General features: G+C 42.0%; 1 protein-coding gene across 1 annotated transcript in view; it reads right to left on the bottom strand.

The window, feature by feature from the left end:
• steap2 (STEAP family member 2, metalloreductase) overlaps window positions 1-25310 on the bottom strand; it is a 172787-nt gene that overhangs the window by 67001 nt on the left and 80476 nt on the right. Inside the window, exons 3-4 of the mRNA XM_050056494.1 lie at window positions 16462-16904; window positions 1814-1980 (exon numbers count right to left, since the gene is read on the bottom strand). Coding sequence (XP_049912451.1) covers window positions 1814-1980; window positions 16462-16849 — 555 coding nt within the window. The 5' untranslated portion in view covers window positions 16850-16904. The remainder of the gene's footprint in view (window positions 1-1813; window positions 1981-16461; window positions 16905-25310) is intronic.

The raw sequence follows: 25310 nt of genomic DNA, 5'->3' as shown, positions 1-25310 counted from the left end.
TTTTTTTTTTTGGGGGCGGGGGGGGGCCCTTTTTGCCTTTAATGGACAGGACAGGTAAGCGTGAAGGGGGGTGAGAGAGATGGGGGATGACATGCAGCAAAGGGCCACAGGCTGGATTCAAACTCGGGCCGCTGCGGCAACAGCCTTGTACATGGGGCGCCTGCGCTACCCACTTAGACACCGACAACCCAGCTACAGTATTCTTTAAAGCAATATTTGATTATGAAAATTCATTCTTGACCATTGGGAAAGAAGTCTGACAAAATAATCAGAGCTTCATTTACTAGGGCTGTAGTCAACCAAAGAAAATCTTGGGCGACTTAAGTCGCACATAATCTTCAACTAATTGATTAGTCGTGGGAAAAACAAAATCTGCACGTTATTTTTACTTCTGCTGTGGTGTGTCTGTGTCACTCTGCAGTTACACCTCCAAAACACCAGTCAGCGGTGGAGGACTGTGTTAAGTGCTGTAAAGTTTAGTTCAAATCAAACTTTATTTATATAGTTGATTCAAAACACACGTTAAATATGGCTTAATAGGGACAATTTCAAACATAAGTACGCAAATCGGCTTCACTGTAAATCGCAGAACTGACAAACACTTGTCTTTATCTGCACACATTTCCCCCACCAATGCTACAACATGCTAACGTTATTAACACAAGTCTATGGCGTTTTACATTGTATAAATTAGCCTAGCATCATTTCCTCTTCTCATATAAAACCAGGGACAACAGCAACATGTAACAAAGGTAACGGTACATATTTTGGCTCCATTACAACTCACAACATTCACCGACAAAACAACTGTCGTTAGCACCAGCCTTTGGCATTTTACATTGTATACATTAGCCTAGCGACGAGCGGAGATTTTCTCTGTTCATAAGAAGCCATAAATCCCAAAGTATAAATCCCTGAAGGATAAATTACACACAAGACTTAAAATGCTATTTTAGTGGAGGCTTCACTGTCTTCACAATTTATTGTTTCTTATCTGTGAAACACAAGTAAATACAAGCGTCGTTTCCACTGAGGGAAATGGTGTCAGCTTACAGAAACAGACAGGAGGTCTGCGTCACCGCGTCGCTGAGCGTGAGGGTGGGTGAGTTCAACTTTCTGTCAACAACGGGTGTTTTGAAAACACCCCCATTTTCACAGGTAGCCTGTACCCCCACCGCAGGAAATAATGGATTAATCCTGGAAAGCTGTTGATGTAGCACTTTTCTCCTTATGAAAGTAACACGGCGATTATTCGACTAATGAGAATTTGATCGGACGAGAGCATAGCGACCAAATAATCGACTAGTCGACCAGGAGACTACAGCCCTATCATTTACTATATTGTTTTGGAACTTTTAACCACAAGTTGTGGCCTTCTTCTGGAAATGGAGCTTGCTCAGTTGTCATGAAGCTGGCTAAGGGGTCATCACATGACCTACGGTAAGTGTGGAGCTTAAGTTACGTGATAGGAAGTGGTCGTATATGTGTGAAGATGGTAACTCCTATTCTTTGGCGTCAGATGTTAATGACCTTGATCTTTCTCCGGCCATCCACTGACTCCTAGTCAATGACCTCTGACCTCTTCCCAAAGGATGCTGAGAGTGGTTTTGGTTTGGTATTCACAGACTGTTCGTCCAGTTACCTGTCCAGGGTCCTCACTGCCAAGTCACTAAGTGACTTGATGATAACTGGGCGATGACTGAACAAACAACTCTAGTAGTTTATTGGAATTTCCAGAAAAAGCTCATAAGTGGACCTTAAGTTTGTTGGTTGTTTTTGTTTCTTTCAATGAACAGAATATGTTTAATTTCACCTGTGTGCTGGCATCTTTGGGGCAGCTCTGTTGCATGGCCCAGGCTGAGATGACATTGAAGCCTTTGACCGTAATAGAGTCTGGCAGCAGTGAAGCCAGATACTCAGCATTAGACTCTGGATACTGGTTCACCCTCCTGTTGTTACTCACGTCCACAAGGATCTTTCCTGCATAAAAAACAAGACAAACACACCGTAGTTAAAGACATTAAATACATACTAAGCTTGGACTATCGGCTACAATCAGGAGTGGGTGAGTACTTTTCATGTTCCTTTTTTGAAACTGTACTTCTACTCTTTACTTACGTATATTTTTGAGTCAGTGGTCTGTTTTTACTTTATTTCAATTTTTACCTTCGTTACAATGAGTCTGCTCTAAATGTGATCAAGTGTCAGGGAGAAAGCATGCGAGGAGCACCTCTACTGCAAACCAGGCCACCGGCCAAGCCTTAAGTGAGCATCCATCTAGGCTAAATCACAGTGGATTCTTTAAAAATGAATTTTCAAAATGTTTTTTAAACAAAACCAAGTAGCCTCGCAGGTCAAAACTAGAATTAATGCCCCGCGCACTGGTCAAGTTTCTCTTACAGTTAACATCCATGTCTATAAAAACATGGATGCTACAAACACAGAAGATCTATACAATCAGCACAGTTTCAAGGTGGACATCCAAGATTAGTGTCACCAATTCAGTATCTGACCAAATGTCTCCCCTTCTCTTCCTGAGATATGTTGAATAATGGCTAGAAAAAATGTTTTATGCAGAACATTATGATGTCACAGTGAAGCTGACCTTTGACCCTTTGGATATAAAATATAATCACTCCATCATTTTATCCTGTCAGACATTTGTGTGAAATGTTGTCATAGTTAGCACATGAATTCTTGGGCTACGGCCAAAAACATATTTTATGAGGTCACACTGACCTTGACCTTCGACCTTTCACCACAAAATTCTCATTAGTTTATTCTTCAGTCCAAGTGGACATTTGTGCCAAATTTGAAGAAATTCCCTTGAGGCATTCAGAAATCAGAATCAGAAACAGAATCAGAAATACTTTATTGATCCCCGAGGGGAAATTATTTATGTTACAGGTGCTCCTTGCAAGAGAGGAAAGATACCTGAAAATATAAGAAATTTAAACAATAGTATTTACAAATATATAGTTAAATAAACATCTTGAGATATCGTGTTCACAAGGATGTGATGGGTGGATATATGGATGGACAGACTTAGGTACATACGAACGAAGGACATATGGACAACCCAAACTCATAATGCCTACAACCACTGTTATCGCCAGCACGGAGGCATAAAAACACCCTGCTAACATAAAAATGAACAGCAATGAAAATGAAACTGGCTGCACACACACACACAGCACAGAGCCGCCAGCCTCTGACCTCATGACAGCTACAACTGCAAGGGGGAATTCAACCTAAGTCAGTAAGGTTAGCTATCTAGTATTAATGTTAATGTTACCAGTAAGCTAACATTAGACTGTTTGATTTTTACAGTAACATTACAGTTAAGGAATCAGCAGCTGATATTTGCATTTACAGTGAACTGATGTTATTGTTATGTCAAATTTATGTATATAGCACAATTCATACGACAGGCGTAGACATAATGTCCTTAAGATAAAAGTAAATATCATAAATGACAAAAATCATTTAAAAACAAAATGTATAAAGAGAATAAAAACATAAAGTAAAACATAAAATGAGATGGTAGGACCATTAAAAACAGGGCAGATAAAAAGGGTATTATCATTATTCATGTGAAAAGGGAATAATAATAATTACAGTAGCCTACTAAATTGTGGAAGTCTGCCCCAAGAAACGTGTCCTCCAAAAGGCAAAATGTATTATTGACTAGGGGTGTAAGAAAATATCGATACACTGAAATATCGCGATATTTCATTTCGCAATATTGTATGGATACTCAAAAGCACAGTGTCGATTTTTTGTTAACAATTTACATGCAAATATTCACAGCAGTGGTTCATTTTTGTGTTGCATTTAAACCTCCCACCGCTAGATGGTCACTCGGCCATTGACTCCTCCACTCAAAAAGAAGAACTTAAGCTCAAGCTCAAGCTAAACATGGCGGAAGACAGAGGGACAACGTTACAGCCGGCTCCCGCAGCTTTCAAAGCCAACGTGTGGTGCATTTTGGATTCAAAACTAAGGAAGGCAGTAAAGACTTCGACAAGAGCCATGCAGTCTGTAAACTCTGCAATGCCAGAGTCAAACACGACAAATTTACGAGCACATCTGACGAGGCACCATGGCGACGTAGCATTACATGCTAACGTGAAACAACAACGAGTGGATGTAGGTCAACGGACTATGGAAGAGGTTCACTTTTCGAAACTACCAGCGACCTCAACTCACGCTACCAAAACAACGCAGTCAGTACTGTTTCATTTGTGAAGACATGCGCCCTCTGAGTGTTGTGGAGAATGAGGGGTTTCGTAATATGATTACAACACTGGAGCCCCGCTACATCATACCTTCCCGACAACACATCACGGACATCGCCCTGCCGAAGTTGTACAACGAAGTCAAAGCGACGGTGCTGGGCTCTCAGCTCAGCAGAGAGAGTCGCTTTGACATGCAATGCCTGGACTTCAAGGGCCACTGAGTCGTATGTAACTCTTACAGCACATCACATAACTGACGAGTGGAACCTTAAGTCCCATGTTCTGCAAACCCGAGCCATGCATGTCAGTCACACAGGGGAAAACATTGCAGTGTTACTAAATGAGGCTGTGACTGAATGGGGACTGGGTGCAAAGGATCCCGTTGTTGTTACAGATAACACATCCAGTATGACTGTCGCAGCTAGACTTGCAGAAGTTACGCACATACAGTGTTTTGCACACAGTCTGAATCTCGCCTCACAGAAAGTACTGAAAATACCAACAGTGGTGCGACTCCTCGGCAGGATCAGATGGGTGACAGCTTTTTTTAGGCGCAGCACCATAGCCAGCGAACACCTAAAGCTCAAACAGCGCCTGCTCCAGCTACCAAATCACAGATTGATCACAGACGTTGTTACAAGATGGAACAGCTCTTATGAGATGATAGACAAATTTTTAGAACAGCAACCAGCCATCTGCGCAGCTCTGCTTTCAGCAGAGGTCAGGAAGAGTGAAAAAGAAATCTTCACATTAAGTGAGTCTGACATCGTGTGTGCAGAGGAAGGGCACTGAAGCCGATGAAAGGTGCCACCCTGGTGATGTCGGAAGAGAGCATGCCAACGCTGTCCATCATTGCTCCTCTTCATGCCAAGCTTGTAATGGGTGCACAAGAAAACCCAGATGACACACCAACGGCAAAGGAGATCAAGGCTGCTATAACTCAGATCCCTCCTCAGTTGCTCTTCCTGAGGTTTCTACCGTTTTTTTTCCCCGTTAAAGGGGTTTTTTTGGGGAGTTTTTCCTTATCCGCTGCGAGGGTCATAAGGACAGAGGGATGTCGTATGCTGTAAAGCCCTGTGAGGCAAATTGTGATTTGTGATATTGGGCTTTATAAATAAAATTGATTGATTGATTGATTGATATAGCACAAGATCTGGGAAGGAGATATGTCAATGAGAGGGACACACTGTACATGGCATCAGCTGTTGATCCTAGGTTTAAAGACCTGCCCTTTCTGTCTGAAGCAGAGACCAGTGAGATCTACTCCAAACTGACCAACACTGTGGCTGTGAATGTGATAAAGAAGCAACAGAATGCAAGTAAATAAATGAATAAATTAGACTTGAAAAAGTTAATGAATTAGACTTGGAAAAAATACATTTAAATGTTAACAGTGCAAATCTGAGTAAATACAGTAAATGAAGTATATTAATGACATGGTTAATAGTTGCACTTGGATAATTATGTATTAAATACAAATATAAGTGTAGAATAGGATGAATCTTTGATTTGAATTTTGGCTTTCTGTGACACTAATACTAGTTGGATTTGATATTTTGATGTTTTTCAGCAGCAAGAGGACAAACAAGTGGAGGAGAATGTCCCAGATGAAGTTGATCACCCACCTATTGAGGACAGCCCTGCTTCCATTCCCCAACCACCCCCTGAAGAGACCAAGGACCTCATGTGCATTGGCCAACCTGCTTGGAGCTACATTTCCCACTAACACAGACAATACAGCATCAAAATCTGCAGATGATGCTGCCGCAGCTGAGATCAAGAGGTTTAGAGATTAAACCCCTTTGCCTCTCACAGGAAATCCTCTCAGTTGGTGGAGAGGACATGAACAGGAGTACCCTCACCTATCCAGAGTAGCAAAGTGTTTCCTGTGCATTCCTGGCACAAGCGTCTCTGCGGAGAGAGTTTTCTCTTCCGCAGGAGACATAGTGAATGCTCAGAGAAGCATCCTTAAAGCTGGACATGTGGACCAACTTGTCTTCCTGCACAAAAACCTTGAGATTAAAAAATAAGCACTGACATACAAACATGTAAAATCCAGTATCTGAGAATGTTTTTTTTTTTTGTTTACTTTTTTAGGAGTTTTGCAAGCTCCTTTATTTATATAGGCAGGTAAATTCCTTTATTCAGATTGCACAGAAAAAGTGTTATGATGGTGGAAGTTGCTGGTCAAATGAAGCCTCATGAAGCATTTTCTTTATTTTCTGAGGCCACTAGATGGTGCTCTTGGTTTAAAGAGAGAGGCTCAAAGAATAGCAATTCAGTGAGCTTTCAACCTTTTGATGAACAAAAAGCTCCATCTAGTGGGCTCAGAAAATAAAGAAAATGCTTCTTGAGGCCTCATTCTGCCATCACTAGTTGCAGGGCTTTGTATTTTCTTTTGTTAATAACAGTGACCATTTTTGTTAATGTTTATTTTAAGAATCCTGGCACTTTTATTTTTGACATAGAGAGGTACATGTTAATTTCTTTGAGATAACAGAAAAGTGTTGTGATGTTTGATGGTGCAGAGACCATTATTTTCTTTTGATAACTACTTGGAAACCAAAAACTCCTCTATACTACAACTGATTGTGGACCTCTGCAGTAGCAGTATCTAAAAATATGAATGTAACATTGTTTACACAATTTTACTTTCTTCATGTTAAGCTAAAGCTACATGCACTTTTATTTTTGACTTATGTAGAGGTACGTTAATTCCTTTGTTGAGATTGCACAATAAGTAGTTATGTTTGATGGTACAGGGACTGCATATTATGCATTTCTTTTTGATAACTATTTGTCTGTATGTAACACTGTTTACAGAGTTTTATATTTTCTAAACTAAGAAATACTGCAAGAACCTATATGGGTTTTTTTTTAACTTAAGTTCTATAAATACAAATGCAGATCCCAGTAAGCTGTATTCATTCACCCAGATGTTAAGCATCTAACAGCTATAACACTGACAGTTTTCCTAAGATTAAAATCTTTAAAAAAAAAAATCGCAATATATTGTCTTGCTTGTAGAATTGCAATATATTGCAATATATCGTATCGTTGCCCCTGTATCATAATACGTATCGTATCGCCAGATTCTTGCCAATACACACCCCTAAGAAATACTGCAAGAACCTATATGTTTTTTTTTTTTACTTAAGTTGTTGGCAGAGTAAGGCTATACAGCGGCTCAGCATCGTGAACCCAAAAGTTAAAAGATCAAGCACCGAATACAAGGATGAAAGAATATAACGTTACTGAAAGAAATAAACTTGAATTGGAGACGCTCTGCTGTTTCCCCTTTCACCTATACACAACTAAACTCAGCTGCGAGTGCAAGGCTTTTATTAAACATGCTCACAATGGATATAAGACAGCTGGCCTGTCAGTCAGTCCATCAGTCCTCAATCAGCTCAAACAATCAATCAATAAACATAACATAACATTAAGTTTGCCCATCATAAACACAAAATAACAAATAAACATTTAATAATTGGGAGCACCAACTCAACATAAGTTCTATAAATACAGATGCAGATCCCAGTAAGCTGTATTCATTCACTCAGATGTTAAGCATCTAACAGCTTTAACACTGACAGTTTTCGTAAGATTAAAATCTTTTAAAAAAATCGCAATATACTGTCATGCTTGTAGTATTGCAATATATCGCAATATATCGTATCGTTGCCCCTGTATCGTAATACGTATTGTATCGCCAGATTCTTGCCAATACACACCCCTATTATTGACCAGGATCATGTCCTTAACAAAGAGTTTGCATTAATGCCATCAGGACGGCATTATAGGCAGCCTCCCAGGAAGACCAATCGCTACTCCAAGTCATTTGTTCCTTCTGCTATCAAGCTGTTGAATGCAGTCTTGTCTTGAACTGGTTTACATTAACAGAGGTACTTAAGCAGAATGTAATTATGTGTAATACACCCATTTGTATTTATTTTATTTATATTTATGTTTATGTTTGTATGAATGGTTGTATATGGTCGGTGGACTGTAGAAACTAAATTGCCCTTCGGGCGTAAATAAAGTTTTCTGAAGTGAACTGAACTGACCAATAATAGTAACAAAAATACTAATGATAAAAATAGTAGTTACTATAACAGTAACATTACTAATTCTTAAATAAAGTGCCACCAGCTTTGAAAATCATTTAATATCTAGCCAACAGCTTGTTCAGAATGATATGTTTTTAGTTTGCTTTTAAAAGAAGACACTGTTATAGCAGACATTAGTTGTTGTGGTAGACAATTCCAAAGAGTAGGACCACAGTAACTGAAAGCAGCATGAGCTGATTAAGACCTCATTCTAGGTATAGTGAGGAAATCTCTACTGGATGATCTAAGGGATCTGTCCAGTTTGTACTCAGTGAGCATTTCAACAACACAGGAAGGAGCTATGGAATTCACAGATTTTAAAATGAGGAGTATTTCCTTCTTCTTCTTTTTTTGTTAAATTGGGAACCAGTGAAAAGAATTAAAAATAGGAGTGATGTCTTCAGACCTTTTGGTTTTAGTCAAAACTGTGGCTGCAGCATTCTGATTAAGTTGTTGTTTATTTGACACCTGCTTTGGTAGTCCAGAAAAAAGTGCATTATAATCTAGCCTACTAAAAATTAATGCATGAATCAACTTTTCAGAAACTGACCGTGACACAAAGTATCTTACTTTAGATATATTTCTGAGATTATAGAAGGAGGTCTTTGAGATATTAGCTAACATCAGCCATTAGCTAACATCACATAAGATCTTAGATGCATGGATACTCTCTGCCAAGCATCCTGCTAGCCAGCGTACAGGCACTGGATTGCCTGGCTCAATTGGCCATTGAGCAATTCTGGCAAATTCCAGATGGGCCAGCCCATCTTGTGGCATGCAGAGTCAACAACAGCGCTGTTGGGGACAAAAAAATTGTATGGAAAAAAAAGACCCGCCAGCTGCGGCCTACCTGATGTTGGAACAGCCCAGTTACACGGTCCCAATATTGTAAATAGCCTACTGATAGGCCCACTGTAAGGCAGGTTCAGTGGTACCGGCAGTCGTCACCTCCCCCCATCCCTTTTAGTAGATCTGTCCATCATGTAATTTCAGAGGTCAAGCAGGTGAATTTCTATCCACTTATTGTGCTGTAGGCTTTGATTCCTTTAAATCCTGTTTAGATACAAGTAAATGTGTGGTGGAGGGAAAAATGTGTATGTGCCCTGGCTGAGTAACGGGAGACGTATTCCAAAGGAAAAAGGCCAATTTTGTTCCCAGTCCAACCCTGTCCATGCCCCTATCAGTTTCCAGCAGGATATCAAGAATTGTGATGTGCTTTCAACCAGCACCATTTAACCGGGTGTCTCTTTTTCCATATATTGATGTGACAGAACAGAGGACTCCTCGAAAAATATGGGAAGGAGGTGTGACCTTTGTGGTAAATAACAACTAGTCCCACAGTAGGAATATTAAAATGCTATCCCATTCCTGCTCACCTGATCTGGAGTTAGTGTCAATCAAATGCAAATCGCACTTTCTACTGAGGGAATCCACTTCAGTCATTATTACAGCAGTCTTCCCTCCACCACAAGCAAATACAGATGCTGCTCTGTCCGATCTCTGCAAAGACTTGAACTGCTCACAAACCAGTAATCCTGAAATTCATGCTCATTGTTGCTTCAGTCAGGCTACCAGACACAAACACTCTGGACCACTGTTATACCCTCATTCGGTAAGAGCCACAATACAGCCATTCTGTTGGACCTGGTAAATGGTAAATGGACCTGCATTTGTATAACGCCTTTTAGGGCTGCTCGCTTATGGAAAAAATCATAATCCCGATTATTTTGGTCAAAATTGAAATCACAATTATGCAAACGATTATGCAGCGCATGTGATGACTTATATTGTTTACACGACAGCATGTCATTTCTGTCTCTACATGGTCGCGTGTTTACAATTCTCCTCTGTTGTGCATGGCAGAGTTCGGCCCCGATGCGCGCGCGCGCACGCACACACACACACACACACACACACACACATACGCGCACACACACGCACACACACACACACACACACACACACAGACCAACCTCTCTCTCTCTCCCTCTGCCATTTTCCGCAGGCTGTTTTTGAAATCTTCCGCGATCACCTGCCCTTCGCATTATTCGTAGTTCACCTACTTGACTGGCCCGTGGAGTGAATAGGGGAGAGGAGAGAAGGGGGCGGTATTGCTTCCGTATAAGACAAAATAACATCTCCAGGCGTCCGTGACCAAAAATCGTTTACCCTCGATTTCATTAATTTTTAAATCATTTGACCTCAAAATCGTAATCGCGATCACCAGACAATTAATTGCATAGCCTAAGCACCTTTCTAGTCATCCGACCACTCAAAGCGCCTTTTACACTACGAGTCACATTCACCCATTCACACACACATTCATACACTGGTGGCGGAGGCGACCATACAAGGTGCCACCTGCTACTCAGTTTTTAACACACTCAATTTGGGGTTCAGTATCTTGCTCAAGGATACTTCGTCACGCAGACTGGAGGAGCCAGGGATCAAACCACTGATCTTCCGATTGGTGGACGACCCGCTCTGTGATCAAAGAATGTAAACAAACAATGGTGTATGCCCCAAGTGACGCAAAAGGTCTGGAAATGGTCAGACCAATAAGAGGCTGCCCTATAGTCTGCACTACATGATGCAGCCTGGAGAGAGTTCCAGGACAAAACCATCAATGTCACTGATGACATCACTGAACTCAATGAGTCCGGAGCGACGACCACCCAGTGGCTCTCACCTCTGTAGTGATGAAGTGCTTTCAATGACTGGTTAAGGACTACATCTGCTCCTCACTAACCAGCACACTGGACCCACTACAGTCTGTCTACTGTCCCAACCAATCTACAGAGGACACCACAGCACACATCCTCTACACCACCATGACTCACCTGGAAAAACCATGTCAAATTGCTGTTCATTGACTACAATTCGGTGTTTAACACCATAGTTCCCTCCAGGCTGGTCACAAAGCTCAAGAAGGGATAAAACACCTCACTGTGCAGGTGGATTCTCCACTTCCTGACAGGCAGACCCCAGGTGGTGAGAGTGGTCAGACACACCTCTTCCACCCTCATCCCTAACACTGGAGCACCCCAGGGATGTGTTTTTAGTCCCCTGCTGTACTCCCTGTACACACACGACTGTGTAGCCCCTTCAGACTCCAACACCATCATCGTCACAGCTGTGGTGGGCCTGATCACAGTTAACAATGAAAAGGCCTACCTGAAAGAAGTAGAGGACCTAACCTGCTGGTGTGAGGACAAAATGCTACTCCTGAACATCAGCAAATTCCTCTTTGTTTAATTTTAGATTTAGATAATTTAGGTGGTCGGGGGGCTGTCACCGTTTGTTTAACTCTATGTGTGGGTAACTGCACTAGAAGCTCAGAGAAGCGTGTAAGACTGATACTCTGAATCCTGGTCTCAACTCTGGGTTGTCAGGGTTTTGAATTACTAATAAACTTGGCAATTGAATCGAATGCAACTGGACTTAGTTTTGTCCAGTTGCGTTTGATTCAACTGCCTTGAGATAACTATGACCTGGATAAAAGAGAATATCCACAGGCATAATAAACTTGGCCAGGTTTCTAGATATGAGAGCAGCTCCATCCAAAGTGGGATGAATGCCGTCTCTCCTAGTCAGACCAGGTTTTCCCCAGAAAGTTTGCCAATTATCTATGAAGCCCACATCATTTGCTGGACACCACCTGGACTGCCAGCGATTGAATGATGACATGCAGCTAAACATCTCATCAGTGGTCAGATTTGGGAGGGGTCCAGAGAAAACTACGGAGTCTGACATAGTTTTAGCATATTCACACACCAAGGCAACATTAATTTTAGTGACCTCCGATTGGCGTAACCAGTTACAGGGATACATTTGACTATGGTAGGTGGTGTTGCTAACTTAACGTTTCTCAAAATAGAGCTGCCAATGACCAGAGTTTTCTCCTTAGCGGGTGTGCCACAGAGTGGGGAAAAATGGTTGGAAATATGAACACTAAGCCTTGCCTCCAACGCAGCAAATAAACTATATTTGTTACATTTACCACTATCGCTAAAGGAGGCAGAGGAATGACTAAACATCTGGCACACCGAGCAAGAGAGAGCAGGAGAAGGAGAAGCCATCGCTAACTGTTAAGCTAATGTAGCTAACAAGGCTAATAATGTGCAAACAACAGCAAAGATTACCAAGAAGAGTCGTTATAAAGAGGAGATCTGTAAGTGCTTAAACAGAACTAGTGTGGGTTAAGACGTGAAGTAGATATTAAGCAGCTGAAGTGAGGAAAAACAGAAAACTAGCTGGTAGGAGTTCGCTAGAGCAGCACACAGAAACACCGGAAATGACACAACACGCTTACCGCAGTACCCGCCGGAATCTGGATGCCCTCCTTTGCTAGCCACCACCACACCATGCCGCCACTGTAATCTGCCACAGAACTCCAACTCTACAACATCTGCCAGCACTCAGACTGCATGGACATTCTCACAAAAGTTGGAATACAACGCAGATGCCGTCCTCCACATAGAGGCTCTGGCCGTGAGTTTACATATCACTTTACATTCCCAAACTCCATTCCATCTCTATGGTCCTGACACCCCAACTTCCTCATTACATCATCACAACAAAAAACAAAACGTGAATCTGTCCAATCTCCATCCCCTTCCTCAGTCTTCACAACCTATCACAAAGCAACGTCACCTGAAACTGGCCTTGCTTAACATCTGCTCACTTAACAATAAAAGCCTCATTCTGAATGAATTCATCACTGATAACAGCCTGTCTTACTGAAACCTGGCACAAACCGCTGGACAATTTCTCACTCAATCAGACCACTCCCACAGGATACACATACATTAAACAACCTCGCCTTGAGGGGCGGGGCGGTGGTGTTGCCACTCTTTATAGAAAGGATATTAAAGTAACCACCATCCCCATTCCTGCCACCAATTCATTTGAACACATCACCTTCAAAATCTCTGGTCCCACTCTGTTAGTAACAGCCATTATCTACCGCCCCCCAAAGCAAAACCTCTCTTTTCTATCTGACTTCTCTGATTTTTTGACCCAGCTATGTGCCATCTCACCTTCCATTCTCCTCCTCTGTGATTTTAATTTCCACATTGACAACATTAACTGTAAATCTGCCATAGTTTTCATGGAACTGATGCAATCCCTCAACCTCACACAACATGTCAACTTCCCAACCCACAGTCACGGTCACATTCTGGACTTGCTCCACTGGTCTTACAATACATCACCTCTCCAGCCTCAACCTCCATATCGCAGACCACTTGGCAATCACCTTGGACATTGACTTCCCTATCCCTACCCCAAAAGAAAAATGCTAAATTCAGAAATCTGAAATCCATCTCCCCCTCAGCTTTCTCAGCCTCTCTTGCTAGTGTAATGTCTGCCTCCCCTCCCCCACTGTCTGATAATCCCTCCAACCTTGTCAGCTCCTACAACGACATACTCTCCTCCTGTCTCGACCAGCTAGCTCCTCTCAAAACTTAAACAGTCCCATTCACACACTCAGCCCCCTGGTATGCTCCTGAACTCCACAAAATGAAGTTCCGTAAACGGCAGCTCAAAAGACTCTCCAAGAGAACTGGATTAACAGTACATCTCCAAGCCTATACAGACTATCTTCAGCAGTACAAAAGTGCTCTCACTACAGCCCGGTCCACCTACTACTCACAGCTCATAAATTCTGGCTCCACCAGTCCCAAGGCTCTCTTCTCGACCATAAACTAACTTCTCAAACCCTGCGAGAACACCTTCACGTCCTTCACAGTTGACAAGTGTAATTATTTCCTTTCATTTTTCCAGACAAAAATTGACTCCATCTACAGCAACCTGTCCTCTACCCCCGCCCCCACTCTCTTCACCCCTCTACCTGTCTCTCCCCTGTCCACCACTCAGCCTCTCACTCAGATCTCCCCAGTGGAGCTGCCCAAGTTGATGGCTGGAATGAAAAACTCCACCTGTGCTCTCGACCCTATCCCATAAAAACTTGTTAAAGACTGCCTCCTTGCCATCTCCTCAATCATCACAGAAATAATCAACTCATCCTTCAGTTCCGGTTCAGTCCCTCAAACACTCAAACTGGCCGCTGCCATCCCCATCCTCAAAAAACCTGGACTGGATCCTGACGACATGAATAATTTCCGACCCATCTCAAATCTCCCCTTTCTGTCTAAAATACTAGAACGTGCTGTTGCCTCTCAACTTAAAGCCCACCTCTCCTCCAACAATCTGTTTGAATCATTTCAATATGGCTTCCACTCACAGCAAAAAACCCGCCCTCCTCAAAGTCACCAATGATCTCCTCCTCTCCTCAGACTCCGGTCACCTCTCAATTCTCATCCTTCTTGACCTCACACCAGCCTCTGACACAATCAACCACACAATTCTCATTTCCTGTCTCAAGCTTCCCTCAGCATCACCAGTACTGCTCTCTCCTGGCTAAGGTCATACCTCACAAACCTACATCTGTTCGTCAATATTAACAACTGCACTTCCTCCCTTGCTCCTCTGTCCCAAGGCGTCCCCCAGGGTTCAGTGCTTGGTCCCCTCCTATTCATCCTCTACATGCTCCCCCTTGGCAAAATCATTTGCAGCCATGGTTTCAACTTCCACTGCTACATTGATGACATCCAGCTCTACATCTCCACTACAGCATCACCACTGAAACTTGGTACACTGACCACCTGCCTCAACAACATCAAGTCCTGGATGCAAGCCAACTTTCTCAAACTGAACTGTGAAAAATCAGACATGATCATCATCGGTCCCAAATCCCTCACCAAAACCTCTCACAACTTCTGCCTCACCATTCACAATTCCACTCTGCATTCCTCTCCACATATCTGCAACCTCGGAGTCATTTTCGACAATAACCTCTCTTTTGAAAAACACATCAATCACATTACCAGTACTGCCTTCTTCCACCTAAAAAACATAGCTCATCTCCGCTCATCGTTCTCCCCCACTGCTGCTGAAACTCTCATCCATGCCTTCATTACTTCCAGAATTGACTACTGCAACAGCATTCTCTACGGAACACCATCCAAACTCCTGAAGAAACTCCAGTATATCCAGAACTCTGCTGTCCGTCTGCTCACCCATTCCCGATCCCGCGATCACATCACCCCTGTCCTTCAGAACCTCCACTGGCTCCCTGTCTCACAACACATCCAATACAAAGTCCTTCTCCTCACCTATAAAGCCCTCCATAACCAGGCCCCCTCCTAACTCACTAACCTATTCCACCGCCACAATCCTTCCCACAGCCTCCGCTCCTCTGATGCCAACCTCCTGACTCCACCACTCAGGACCAAGCACCGGACCTGGGGCGACAGGGTCTTCTCCATAGCTGCCCCCTCCCTCTGGAACACTCTCCCCAAACACATTCGAGACTGCACTGACCTCTCCAAGTTCAAATCATTACTAAAAATACATATTTTCAAAACGGCTTTTAATGTGTGAATGATGTTGTGTGTATTTTATTGTATTCTATCTTATGATTTTTTAACCAATGTAAAGCATCTTTGAGTACCTTAAAAAGTGCTCTATAAATAAAATGTATTATTATAATTGTTATTATTATTAAATGCTCGTATTGATTGAACTGACAGATTACATTTCACTGAAAATGTATTCATAAGATTTCATGTATAATAAAAAATAAAAAAATGCTTTTTTGATTGATATTTCTAGTGTTGCAGCACACTGCATACGGTTACCCATGGCCCGACATTGATTTACAGCCAACAGTCGGCCTGGTGTGTCAAGTCAAAGTCAAAAGTCAAGTCAAAGTGCCTTTATTGTCATTATATTGGGAACAATACAGAGTCCTTACACTACATTGTGTTTTCCTTTTAAAAGACCCTTTAATATGTTTTACTTTTTAGACACAAATACTTATCTGTCAGTCAGCCACTGCTTTCCTGTTTTGTGCAATATAAAAATAAGTTTGAAGAAACTGAGATGTGCTCCAGTCATCACTGTGAACATGAGGTTTACTTTTACTATTCTTAAAGTTGTATGGTGATGCATTTGAGTCGTCACTTGACTAGAGGGTAAACGTGAAGAGAAAATGTTAAGACGGTTAAAATGAACTGGTAGTGTCCTAAGTGTGTATGTATGTTGTTATCTACCTTCCAGTAGATGCTTGAGGTCCCACAGGAAAGAGTAGTGCTCACGGCGGATTGCCAGGAACACGATGCTGGCCTTCCCCACAGCATCTTCATGGTGGGTCACATCCACCACATGAGGAAATGACTGGGCTACCAGTTTGGGATGGCGGCTTCCCACCACCACATGGAAGCCACATCGCAGCAGACGGATGGTCAGGCACTTGGAGAAGTCACCTGAGCCCAGGATGGCCACTGTGGGCTGGGCAAGCAGATGGGCAGTCTCTGCATCTCCAATTCGGCTCTTTGTGCCATTGGGCAGGAAACAGGTCTGTGTGTGTTGGAGGTGGTGGGAGGATGGGGTTGTGAGGAACACAGGGCTCCTGCTGCCCATCATAGAGATAGAGTCCATCTTTCTTTCCTGTCACTTCTTCTGTGGTTTTCTGCTTAGGAGGATTTCAGTGGGTCTAAGTGAGGTAAGAGGAAAAGAAAAGAGGGGCAGGATTAAAGCACCATCAAATGATTGGTTTTCTTGGGCATTTATTTTTGGCATCCCATGGGGTACAGTAGAATGACTCTGCATCAGCTTTGGCCATTAATTATTTTCCTGTGGCACAAATGTTAAAATGAAACATCTCAGCAAATTACGATGAGCTCTATCAATCAATCAATCAATTTTATTTATAAAGCCCAATATCACAAATCACAATTTGCCTCACAATCACAATTTGCCTCACAGGGCTTTACAGCATACGACATCCCTCTGTCCTTATGACCCTCGCACCTCTACACATGCTCAGATTTTAACTACTGCAACTACGACAGCTACAGGTACAGCTACACCTTGTTACCAGTGTGTTCAGTGGTGCAGATAGCACATGTACATTTATATGTACTAAGATGTAACCTCTTAGACATTACTCGTAATCTAGAACTTAAAATTTATAACTGTTACATCACCAGTTATTTCATCCATTTTAAATTGTGTTTAACTGAGTTTAATGTTATGATACAGTAAAATCAAGAATAATCCTTACTGTCTTAGGCAAGAACCCTCAGAGAAGTCTTGCAATGCACCCCTTGCCCCTACCACTTAGCCCTTACCCCTCTATTATGCTGTTCATGTCTAGGGATATGGTTTTCCCGATTCTTGTTGGGATAGGGCGTTAAGTGTCTGGGCTATGCGGTTCACCAAACAAAGGTTTTTCAGAGGTAAAGAGTTATGAGAAATCATTGGCAAGATGACTGCGCAAGGAACAAAATAGACCACACATGTACTTTTGTCATTAATACATTTTAAAACTATGATAACCATAATATTGTCTTTCTTTAACGTTGTTTTAATGTATTTTGGTCCTTTTCTTCATAACAAGCACAACAAACATATACGACATACCACTATGCAAAATTCTATACATCCTTTGAATAAGTATTGATCATGTTTTTGTATTGTATTGAGTATTGATCATGTAATTGATCATGTTTCCACATGTATTTTGTATCCAATCTGTGTTAAAACCTCATATTTTGAAAAGCAGAGGTAGTCACATATGTGTCCTAGGCTGAAAAAAAAGCCCTCCAATGAATGATTAAGAAAAGTCAAATCAAACACTGACTGAAGAAATTATTGCATGGTATTAAATCATGAGATGTAGAAATATACGCACATCACTTAGTTTGGGTGCTGGGCTGAATGAAAAACTTAAGAAAAAAGAGAGAAAAAGCCCGCACACTCTCATTATGCTCCAAAAATCTTTACTAGTTAGACAACGTTTCGAGCGTGTCAGCTCTTCATCAGGTCATCTTACAAGTAATGTGTTTTTCACCCATATATGTAGACTCCCACTGGTGATGTCATAAATCATGGGTGGTCATTCACAAAAATATTTACACACATTATACTTAGGCTATTGTAAACATACACAATTGATCACTGATGATAACTATATCAAAAATATATTAGGCAACATCAGGTTGAAAAACAATACATATATCACATCAGGTGTTAACAATTATCAACTACAGAAAATGATGAATGGGGAAGTCCTCATTCATGCCTTTGGGGGACAGGGTATCCAATGTAAAAATCCAAAAGGATTCTCGTTATAACAACAGTCTGTTTGTGTCTCCTCCTCGTCTCGGACGTTTTACATGTTCAATTCCTTGGTATGTGAGGGATGCCACGCTGTGTTTCGCCTGCAGAAAATGCATAGCCACTGGACTCTTGGGGTCCTGATTGCGTATGCTGCATCTGTGTTCTGCGATGTGTGTTTTTAATGCTCGATTCGTTTTCCCCACATATCCCAAACCATACGGACATTTAAGCAAGTATACTACATTAGTAGTGGCGCATTTGATAATGCCTTTAATGTCAAAACACTTCCCCGTGAGGGGATGCGTAAAAGTGTGGCTCTTTGTGGTGAAGTTACACTGTGCACAACTTGCACATCTGTAATTTCCATCTGGAACACGTTTGAAAAAAGTTTCTTGTCTTTGGGGGAGAAGATCTGATTTTACTACAATTTGTCTGATGTTAGAGGGGCGTTTGTATACCACTCTGGGCATGTCTTTGAATGTTGTAGATAACTTTGGATCACTGCTCAGGAGATACCAATGTTTTTTTATAACTTGTTCAAACTCCCTTCCTAGAGTTGCGTATTGTAGGATGCATAAAGGACTGTTGTTGGAAGAGTTATTCCTTGTGGATTGCAGGCACTGACCTTGTGTTATATTCTTAAATCTTTCCCGTGCTTGTCTCAGCCAGTCCTGCGGATAGCCTCTTTCTTTAAAGCGCATATCCAGAAGGTCCGCTTGTTCTTCATTGTCCGCGTCCTCGCTGCACAGTCTCCAAATGCGGTTATGTTGGCTGATGGGGAGGCTTCGTTTTAAAGAAGGTGGATGGAAACTGTCGGCTCTTAATAGCACATTTCTGTCCGTGGGTTTTTTATATACAGTTGTTTTGAAACATGTCTCCTCTCTTGTAATCAAAATGTCGAGATAATTAATTTCTCTCCTGTTGAACGACATTGTGAATTTTAATGATTGATTACAACTATTGATCCATCAGAAGAATTCATTCAGATCTTGTTCACTTCCAATCCACAATAAAAATATATCATCAACATAACGTCGCCATAGTTTAATGTGGGACAAGAAAGGATTGTTGGAACCAAAAACCATGTCTTGTTCAAATAAACCTATAAATAGACCAGCATAATTAGCAGCCATCCGACTCCCCATCGCCATGCCACGCACTTGGAGAAAATAATCACTCTCAAACATGAAAAAATTCCTAGTGAGGACTAGTTCAGCCAATTCTCTGACACAGTGTGTGGTGGTTGAAGACTGCGGGGCACGTTTATTTAGAAAGTAGGTGAGTGCTTGAAGCCCATCTTCATGGGGGATACAAGTATATAAATTTTCAACATCCAGAGTAACCATGATAATCTCCCCATCAACATTGTCAATGCCTTTAAGAGTGTTTATCATATCCATGGAGTCTCTTACATAAGATGGAAGAGAGAAAACATGGGGTTTTAATGATGAATGGGGAAGTCCTCATTCATGCCATTGGATACCCTGTCCCCCAAAGGCATGAATGAGGACTTCCCCATTCATCATTTTCTGTAGCTGATAATTGTTAACACCTGATGTGATATATGTATTATTTTTTAACCTGATGTTGCCTAATATATTTTTGATATAGTTATCATCAGTGATCAATTGTGTACATTTATAATAGCCTAAGTATAATGTGTGTAAATATTTTTGTGAGTGACCACCCATGATTTATGAGGTCACCAGTGGAAGTCTACATATATGGGTGAAAAACACATTACTTGTAAGATGACCTGATGAAGAGCTGACACGCTCGAAACGTCTAACTAGTAAAGATTTTTGGAGCATAATTAAATCATAAGATCAAATGAGGAGTGAACATATAATTTTTTCTACATTTATTTATTCAATCTTGAAGCTAATTTATTCAAATTTTGGTCAAATTGTTTGGAGGACTAAAATAGTGGAAACAGTTTATGGTTGTCAACTCTCAGTTTGCCAGTTATACCCAATTAATGTAATGCCAGGACTGTTTAGGGACCCCAGTATGCAGAAATATTTAAAAAACACTATTTTGAAAAATGGCAATATTCCTTTTTCCCTCACCAAAATTTAGTGTAATTTTGGAGCATTTTTTGGCCCCTTTTCTGTCAAGACAGAAAGACATGGTTAGTACCAATGGATGCCTTATGTCCTCTAGTTTAATGTGATACCTATGTCTTCACTGTAGCTGAGCCGATGCAGCAGGTTTTTATCATTGACATTAGTCGGCATCTCACCATCAGCTCTGCCTGTCATACCTGCTGCCTCTTCACATTTTTATTTTTTTACCAGACATTTGTTCATCACCTCTCTGCTCCTTTCATTTTCTTGTTCTCTCTGTACTCTGTCTTTTCTTTTAGGAGCTCCTGATGTTTGGTGAGGCATTCTGGCTTATTGGGCTTCTCACGAGTGCTGGCTGCCTGCTCTTGTTAGCAGGACTTTTGATTTCTGTTCATTGCACATCTCACCCCCTCTGTCAGATGGACCGCACTGTTGGGATTCACAGGACCACATATTTGTCATTTGTTAAAATCTAAACTGGACATTTAAAGGCTTCCTTCTCTGCATGCTCTTTGTTCTCCAAACAAAGACAGCTATTTGACACCCATCTCCAGGATGTCTCACCTCACACCTCAGTGAGACACAGGTCTCACAACTTGATTGGACAGGACTTTTACAGTGACATGTGACTCTGTGATGTCACAGGCAACTGTAGAAGGTCTGCTCCCTTCAGACAAATCTCTCTCTTACTCTGGAACTGTGGAGCAGCCCACACCTTTTTCCCTGCTGGGCCTGGAACAGCCCAGATGTTCAGGCCCTTGCTCCTTGCCCTGAACCATCAAAGGTGGGGCAATTGCTCATAGACTCTTTTTCCTGGACCATAACTTGCCCACGCTCAAGGCTGAGGCAAACCTGAACCAGAGAAGTTAGACTTGCAAGCACAAGGTTTGCAACTAGCTTTCCAGCAACTAGGAACTAAGTGAGTTAGCGCCCAGCGTCTAACTCTGCAAGGACCCCGAGCGACTGGCTTCCTCGGATCAGAACCTTGGGAACAAGGACACAGCAAAGACTGCAGCTGGAACCACAGCTCTTCCCAGCCTTCTTTTGTCGGCTAACAAAGCAGTACACCACCAAGTGACTCTTTCTCCCATCCACTCAAGGATAGGTAAAGTAACAACTAGGAATAGCTTCATCACAGTTTTACAGGCTAAGCAAGACTGTTTAACTTGTTGTATGTGATTTAATGCTGTCATTGAGTTATTGTTGTGATTGTTTGCAGTTAGGTCATTGATTAGTTGGCTTCACCAAAGCTAAGTGTTTAGTTTGCTAGTACTGTTCACAAACAGATTCTTGCACACAACTAAACAATCTCTGCACTAATCCAGACTGTTTGCAACACAAATCACATTGACATAGACTCATTAACAAATAGGTTTTCAACAAAGCTACACCCAACCAGGCATCTCAAAGTTCCCGCTTCTTTTCCTTTATCTTTGTCCTGACCACACGGTCAAACAAACACCTCCCCTGAACTGAAGCCAGCTTTGATTTGGCCATTTTGTAGTTCTCTGTTGTCAGCCATTTTGTTTTGTAGGCCAAACTGGAACTGAAACTTTGAATCATACCTGCTGTCTGTTTAATGTTGCACAAGAGTGAATGAATAGTCAACCTCTGCTGCGTCAAGAACTCCGAAATCCTTCAGGTGTTACTGTTAATTTTGGTTGTTGTCATTAATTTAATTATTAATCAAAACTCCAGATTAATAGTTTAGCGTATTTTATGAGACAGATATCTTTAACTGGCTATCATTTTCCCTTTCCGGGAATGTTGCCCCACAAGGTGATTTAATATTCATTAAGTCACATTACTTAACATAATTATTAATTATTATTAATAATTATTAATTATTTCCAATAGCCAATTGACCCCAACATAATTGGTGCCTCCGTGTCATGCCCTAATGTGTTGATCACAACATATTTGGTGCCGCCGTGTGAGACCTAAAACTATGTTCCCAACAGCACCATTCCATAATACCTGCAGGGGGTGGGAGTATCAGACAGCAAATTGAAATTTGTTTTATTTTTGTTCAAATAAACACAAGAAATTTGTGCTCTAGATAAAGGATCAGCGCTCAGTGAATAACCTCCTAAGCCCTATGATAAGCTATTATGGCAAGGCTTGACTATACAGACCAGTGAGCAGTGATAACTAACATGTCTTTGGGGTCATCAGGTGGGAACCTCCTTTCACCAGTGTTTCATCTAGTTGGTCCCACAACACCTCCAGGAGGCTAGACAGTGATCTCTGGTATCCCAGAGACACTCCCCTAATGCCAGCCCTCACTGCTCCCCGCACCGACCCAACAACCTCCTTTACCTTACATTACACATGGCTTTCTCAGCCCAAACAGCATTGCCACCTTCAACAAACCCAGTCTCCGTTGATGCGAGCTCCAGGTAGTGACCGTGCCGATACTACCTTTCCTAGCACATTCACCATACCCTATTTCACATGTTACATATCATAACTCCAATATGAGCTAAAGTTAAGGGAGATAGAGAAGATAAACCCACAGGCTTTCTCAGCCCAAACAGCACTGCCACCTTCAACAAACCCAGGCTCCGTTCATGCAAGCTCCAGGTAGTGACCGTGCCGATACTGCCTTTCCTAGCACATTCACCATACCCTATTTCACACGCTACATATCATAACTCCAATATAAGCTATAGTTAAAGGAGGTAGAAAAGATTAACTCACAGAATCAGCAAACACTCACCTTGCAGCATGGTCTCAAACAAAAGGGATTTAAATAGGCCACTCCCACACTTAAATAACCTTCCTCTTCCTGGATTTTCTCCTGAGAGGACTGATTGGTGGATCTCTCCACCTGATCTCAAGGAGTTATGTACCCTGCCTAGTAGTGTTGCACAGTATACTGGTACCAATGGTAGACCGCGGTACTTAAACACCATATGATACCATAATGTTGGAGTGCCGTAGTACTACGGTACCTCAGGGTACCACTAGGCCTACTGTGGGATAAGTTCAAAGTCCAATCGCAAGAGGGTGAGTATCTATGCGCCGTCCACTAACGGCGCGCACTGGCCAATAACAGCGCGTGCTGGCCACCTGGCACTCAATATGCTGCTGCAATGGTTTGTTTTCCAGTGATATTTCAGGTATTAGCTGAGCTACTGAGTATCTTTGAGCAGTGAAAATTATTATTTATTTCTTTTTACTTGTAGGCTAGATTTGTTTATATATGCTACATTGATTTGTTTTCCACAGAGCTCTACGGTGCGAGCATTTTACTCGCATTTGCGACTAAAAATAGTTTTGTGCAAGTAAAAGAAATCATTCAGGAGCATGCTGCGTGAGTACAGACTTAAACCAGCAGCAGAAACGAAAGGCGAATCCTGCCAGTTGTGGGTTGAACAGGGGTCACAGACAGGTATATGGCGGAGCACCACCGGAAGATAACGCGGTTTACCGGCGACCGAGATGCCCGGCTCCAGGTCCAATAATTTCCTCTTTGTTGGTGTCACGACTGCCTAGTAGTACCTGAACAGCCGAGCCATGGCGGCACACAGGTATGTGACGTGTAGGAGGAGAAACAAGCCGTTCAAATTTCTCTCTTTGTGGCAGGTAACGGTCCACAAACCTCACCGCACTTAAGGGATTGTTCTTAACTTGTCAGGGAGGGAGGGTGGCTGGTTGATTTTTATTTTATTTATTTATTTTATTTTGATCCCCCCTATGTTAATCATATTTTGATCCCCCCTATGTTAATCACTTATTGATGCTGTTTTTTAAGTATGAATAAGTCAATAAGCAATTTATTTCATTGAAATATCATTGATGTATTATAGAAAAGTGATTTATCTTTTTATAAATGACAAAAGGCACATCTGCCTAATTTTTGCTGTGGTAATGTGATACTACTCAGAACCGTGATACTTGCACTGGTATCGTACCGTGGGTCCCAATTTTTGGTACAGTGACAACACTACTGCCTAGTAGTTCCCCCTGCTGGCCCCCAACTGAGATTATTCCTCTTCATCCAAATCCATTGGCTACATCTAACTGCTTCATCTGACATTTCCCTCACTGTCTTCCTCAAACTCTGTCCCCGCACTCCGAGTTCCCCCAGGAGCGAGACAGCTGATCTTGCTATGAATCCCCTACACCCCACTTTCACTGGACAAATCCTGGTTTTCCACCCTTGCTGCTCAGCTTCTGCTCCTAAGTCTGCATACTTAAGCTTTTTTCTTTCATAGGCTTCTTCCACAGAGGCTTCACAAGGAACTGTCAGCTCAATTAAATAATCTATTCATTGACTCAATGACCACAACACTATGTCAGGCCTCTGATCGGTACAAACTATTTCCTGGGGAACAACAAGCTTTCCCCCTAAATCTACTTGCATTTCCCAATCACAAGCACCTTCTAGGCGGCCACACCCTTGCCTCCTTACTTCAGTTCAAATAAACACAAGAAGTTCGTGCTCTAGAGAAAGGATCAGCTCTCAGTGAATCACCTCCTAAGCCCTATGATGAGCTATTATCGCAAGGCTTAACTATATAGACCAGTGAGCAGTGATAACTAACATGTCTTTGGGGTCATCGGGTGGGAACCTCCTTTCACCAGTGTTTCGTCTAGTTGGTCCCACGACACCTCCAGGAGGCTAGACAGTGATCTCTGGCGTCCCAGAGACACTCCCCTAATGCCAGGTCTCACTGCTCCCCACACCAACCCAATAACCTCCTTAT

The sequence above is a fragment of the Epinephelus moara genome, chromosome 11 (genome assembly GCF_006386435.1).
Source record: "Epinephelus moara isolate mb chromosome 11, YSFRI_EMoa_1.0, whole genome shotgun sequence".
NCBI lineage: Eukaryota > Metazoa > Chordata > Actinopteri > Perciformes > Serranidae > Epinephelus > Epinephelus moara.
This window is presented reverse-complemented; position numbering and strand designations above follow the sequence as displayed.